The sequence below is a fragment of the Strongylocentrotus purpuratus genome, unplaced genomic scaffold, assembly GCF_000002235.5.
Source record: "Strongylocentrotus purpuratus isolate Spur 01 unplaced genomic scaffold, Spur_5.0 spur5_contig_378, whole genome shotgun sequence".
In the NCBI taxonomy this organism is placed as follows: Eukaryota; Metazoa; Echinodermata; class Echinoidea; order Camarodonta; family Strongylocentrotidae; genus Strongylocentrotus; species Strongylocentrotus purpuratus.
In genome coordinates this window covers 1,673-6,694 of record NW_022145038.1, presented here as the reverse complement: position 1 = coordinate 6,694, position 5,022 = coordinate 1,673, and the positions used below count along the sequence as shown (strand labels likewise).

Sequence of the window (5,022 nt, the reverse complement as noted above, 5' to 3'; positions counted from 1 at the left end):
TCACTTTCACTCAGGGAATAACACACCCAGTTATCAGTGAAGGGCAAAACCTAATTTTGAATTTACATCACCCCATTGCAAATTCCATCTTATGAACAGTGCAGTAACAGCTATAAATTGCTTAAGTGTAGTAAGCCCTTACAATAAGAAAAAAAACACCATAATTTACAGGATGAATTTTTCTCTGATGCTATGTGTGACCAAACTGAAACATAGTACAAATTTAAGACCGAATGCCCATAAGACATATTTTTTGTGCGCTGTTTGGTTCTAACTGACCGATTCATAAAAGTGTTGACAGGACACAATAACAAAGCATTACCAACAATGACTCCCACGGTTTTCTCTCTCGTCTGGCACCCTGTCAATCACAGCACACCGTTCCTCGCAGATGGCAAGATCCTCAAATCGGTTGGGGTTCCCAAGGCAACCAGTGTAGTTGAACTGCTCGCACTGCTGGGTGCGGATGTTGTAAAACCAGCGAACATGGATTTCAAACAGTTGCCGGGGTCTTGTGGTAGGGTGCAGGATCTGAACACAAGAGACATGAATTGTGCAATTTTTTAAATATAGCAAGCTGCTTATATGCGAACAATTTTTCATTACAGATGTGCCAATTACAAACTGTATAGGCCGAAATCTACCAGCTTGACCGATGACTGACTTTTTAAAGCTGCACCTGAGCTACGACCGTTTGGAACATTTCAGTCGCCGATTTTGGCAAACTGAGTAAAACTGCAATGATACAAAGACGATCAACGTCAGTCGCGTTAACAAAAAAACCTACAGTCGCAAGAGTAAAAAAACTACTGCACCATGACGAACGTGACCCCAACGGGTGGGAATGAATCGCAGTCAACCTGTGTGAGTTAAGACATCGTGCGCGTATCGGAATCATCTAATTTTATTGTGAATCATCGTCGCCCGTTGGGTGACATGAGCATGGTTGTGATTAGCCTGTGTCGAGATGCCGCTTGTCCCACGATAATCACATATATGACTTCTCAGTTTTTTTTACGTGAGCATGACGTTTGTGCTTGATGGCGACAGTTCCGAACTGGCGTTAGCAAATCGCAGGTCAACCCAGGCCCGGCTTTACGGTTCTCACAATTATGACTAAGATTATGACTAATATTTTATTTACCTTATAATGCAAGATTTATAAAGACAATATTTATGAATTAAACTCAGAAAATGAAGCTAAAAACAAACTGAGTAATGTGTATGCGCTTTCCAATGAGAGTCATAAACATGATGTTTTCAGATTGTTTGTTTTTCACAGAATCATGATAAACTTCAATAGGGAATGGAATACCAATTTGTAAGTTCACTATTCAAGTAACTCGATCCGACCCATACCATTGCTCAAGGTGCCACACTTGATGTCGCACTCTTCCTGAGTGCGGAACTTATTCATGTTGCCCGTGACAACCCCCGTAATTGAAACTCTCACACTGGCTCGTTTCTGGTTGTAGTAGTAGTTACGAATGCCCCGCCTGCACGGCCCAACCTCCGCAGGCAGTGAACACAATTCTGTAAGGAATCAATACAAGGATTTTTGGTTTTGTCAAACAATGCAAGGCCGATTTCAAGAACTCGTCTCATCTTGCCACTCATCTCAGGACTTAAGATGGGTCCCCCCGCTCTAAGATTGGTCTTAGCAAAGACGCATCCTAATACCGATTTCACTGAACCCCATCTTAATAAGCAAGACGCATCAAAAACTTCCAATTCGATGGTTGTTTCATGTTTGTTTTTGCCGCTTGATCGAAACAGTCGTTGAACAGAATGCGCAAACCAACTTCCTGCATGTGTGCACTAGAACATAACTTTAGCCAGAAGATTACTCCAATCAATAAATATCACATGCAAGAATGGACTCCACAAGGTACGATAGAGTTTGTTCCTTGCTTCCCATGTCATCACTCTAACCGGTATTTAAAAAATCCGACTAGGTGTTGGCATATAATACATTTTGTAATAAGGTATTTTTGTACTTTGATTAAATTTCCCCACGTATCAGAAATCTTTTTCCAATCTATTTTCTACAGTGGTTTTCTTCCTCGAAACGATAACTCTAGGCCAACACTGGTCTTTAATGGCAATGATTTCCAGACAATATACAAATTAACATACGCATTAATGAGATAAGACAACCCTCAGATTGATGTTTAGTTAAGACGAGTTCAGCTGTGTTGCTAAGGAAGTTAGGACATGTTGAACACATCTTAATTTTGGTGAAATTGATCCTAGGACGAGTCGCGAGTAAGACGAGTCACACTTCCTAAGACACGTCTTAGCATTTCGTGAAATATGTACGGTCCAACTGACCACTGTACCTTCTTGCGTCATGGTTCCTGCTGGATAGCACACACTGACTGGCATTCTAGTAAAGTGTCAAAGCGATTGGCGTTTGCCTTCACAGCCACCATACCAGAAATTAGTGCAGCGCTGGTAGGAGATGTCAAAGTACCACTTGAGCTCAAAAGGCAAAGCAAGTACCACATCGAAGTCCATTTCACAGGTTTCTACAAGGCAAAACAAATGTTTGAGTTGCAATAGGACTCCTTTTCAAATCCTTTTCATGATTGATAAAACCCGCAATGCCAAAAGACAGCAACAGACAAATCCAATATCCACATTATAAATTAGGTGAGATTCAACCAGATGTTACGAGCACAAGGATTCCTGGGGGTCACTACTCGGTAAAGAAATGATGTGCGCTTGTACTCAATTTTGTTTGTGTGATCATTGTTAGTTTCTCTCTGTCAGTGTCCAGAGTTTCCTTACGCCGTCCGGAATTTGGGGGATCTCCTGATTTCAAAAACATGCGCAAAGTATTCTCAGTCATAGCTTGAGCAACCCATAAACATTTGCCCTTCTTCAAAACATGATCTGTGATTTTTTATGTTTTGATATCAGATTACAGTTGAGAGTTTTTTTTCTTTCAAATACTGAAAAAAAACCATGAAAATAGCACATTGGTTGCTTAGAAATGCCAATTATGAAACACAACTCCTTTTTTGGTCATTTCACTTAATCTGATATCCAAAACATAACAATTCACAGATCACGTTTTTTGCAAAAATCAAATGTTTCAGGGTTGGTTTTTTTTGGTCACCCCCGTACTTCAACACATGATGGTCTGAGCACTGTACCTATAATTGATTATTTGTTTATTCAAATTTGATTCAATTGGGATTTAATTTTGACAATTCCGTGGATTAATCAATAGTTTATGATGATTTGAAACTTGAACCCTGAGACGTGTTTACATTTCTGGTTCTCAATGGAATTGCCTTTTGTATTCCAGGGACCCACTGACATAAAAGGACAATGATTCTTCAATGAGGTTTTTGTTTTTGCAATGTTCAGCCCTCCAGTGTGCCACTCCCCCCCCCCCCCCCCCCCGATCTGGATCGACCGACGGAATATTAATGCTCACCCCAACGTTTCTCCCTCGCATCCCTGTCCATCTGGTCCCGAGGCTGCGGTGTGCTATTCGCACAGCAACCAAAGGTGGAATCAGCACAGGTAGGGATGGCGGTTGAAGAAGGTACAGTTGTAGGAGACTCACTCGTACTGTTTTACAAAGCAAAGGCAAAATAACCACTGTTTCATGAAATATTATAATTTTCCCGCGAGCGCGAGTGGAACACGGATAATGTAGTGGCATCTATGTCCCACATACCATGAGGCCGAATGTGGGACACAGATGCACTACATTTTCCGTGTTCCACGAACGCAAGCTTGATAACGAATTTATCTTCAAGCAAACTTGACGCACAGTACAGATGGAACACGGATGCTGTACACAAACTTTTCAGCGTTATCCTATCGCATGTGCGTGTTGTACGGAATGGCGCTCGCATCTTAGAAAAGCGCGGAGTGCGGTATGGACCGAGGCCATGCTACATGGTTATATGTAGCACGGCTTGTTGCCATGGATCGACCAATCATTACCGAGGATTCAAATTTACATGAGGATAAGAATATTAATTCATATCGCAGAAAGCTGATGATTATATGTTTACAGATGCCGTGCGATGATGAACTTCCCAAAAGGCTTATCCCCCAGCAACCATCGGAGTTGGACATTCATCATCACACGACTGACCATAAACCGACCTTTTGTTTATCACAAGCACACTATGATCAGGGTATTGGGGAAGCATTTAATCTGAGCAGTAACGTACATGGTGAATGAACAATAACTGACCTGGTAACACAGCCATCCTGGTCGGGTCCAGTTGCCTCGGTGATTCCATCTGGACAACACCCATGGGTTGAGCTCTCACAATCCCCTAAATCCAATCAAACCAAAAGACTCTTCATACAAACAAGCACCTCAGTCCTATAGACTCCACGAATGACCAGGGCCGATTTCACAAAACACTAAGACGCGTCTTAGGAGGGTTACTCGTCTTAACTTGCAACTAGTTTCGATTTCACCAAACTTAAGAGGCATTCACACGTCCTAAATTCCTTGGCAATGGGATGAACTTGTCTCAACTGAAGATCGGCCTGGGGGTTGTGTTATCTCATTGATGCGTGCGTTAATTTGTATTCTGTCTTTGAAATCATTGCCGTTAAAGACAAGCGTCCGGTTAGAGATATAGTTGCAAGGAAGAAAACCGCTGTTGAAACAGATTTGTAAGATATACGTGGTTAGTTTTAATAAAAATAGCTTATTTACAAAATTAAATTATACGCCAACACGTAGTCTAGTTTTTAAATAGAGTCATTGAAACGGAGTGCAAGAATGACTCTATCGTATCTTGTGTGAAATTTATTGAGCAGAGTAATTTTTCTCAGTTTTGTTTTCTACGCATGGGTGCAGGAAGTTGGTTTTGGCGCGCTTCTTTTCCTCAACTGTTTCATCAAGCGGTAAAAACAAACATGAAACAGCCATCAAATTGGAAGTTCTGACGCATCTTGCTTAAAGATGGCTTGGTGAAATCGGTCTTGGGACGCATCTTAGCTAAGATCAATCTTAGAGCGGGGACTCGTCTTAAGTCCTGA

At 41.5% G+C, this 5,022-nt stretch overlaps 1 protein-coding gene across 1 annotated transcript; it reads right to left on the bottom strand.

The window, feature by feature from the left end:
- Window positions 1-379: 379 nt before the first annotated feature.
- LOC115924244 (isoinhibitor K-like) lies at window positions 380-2,385 on the bottom strand (the record flags this gene model as incomplete). The annotated part of the gene is made up of 3 exons (XM_030986292.1): window positions 2,340-2,385; window positions 1,454-1,533; window positions 380-531 (listed from the first exon to the last, which is right to left on the bottom strand). Coding segments are annotated over exons 1-3 (278 nt in total), but the record flags the coding sequence as incomplete, so codon positions are not given.
- Window positions 2,386-5,022: the final 2,637 nt, after the last annotated feature.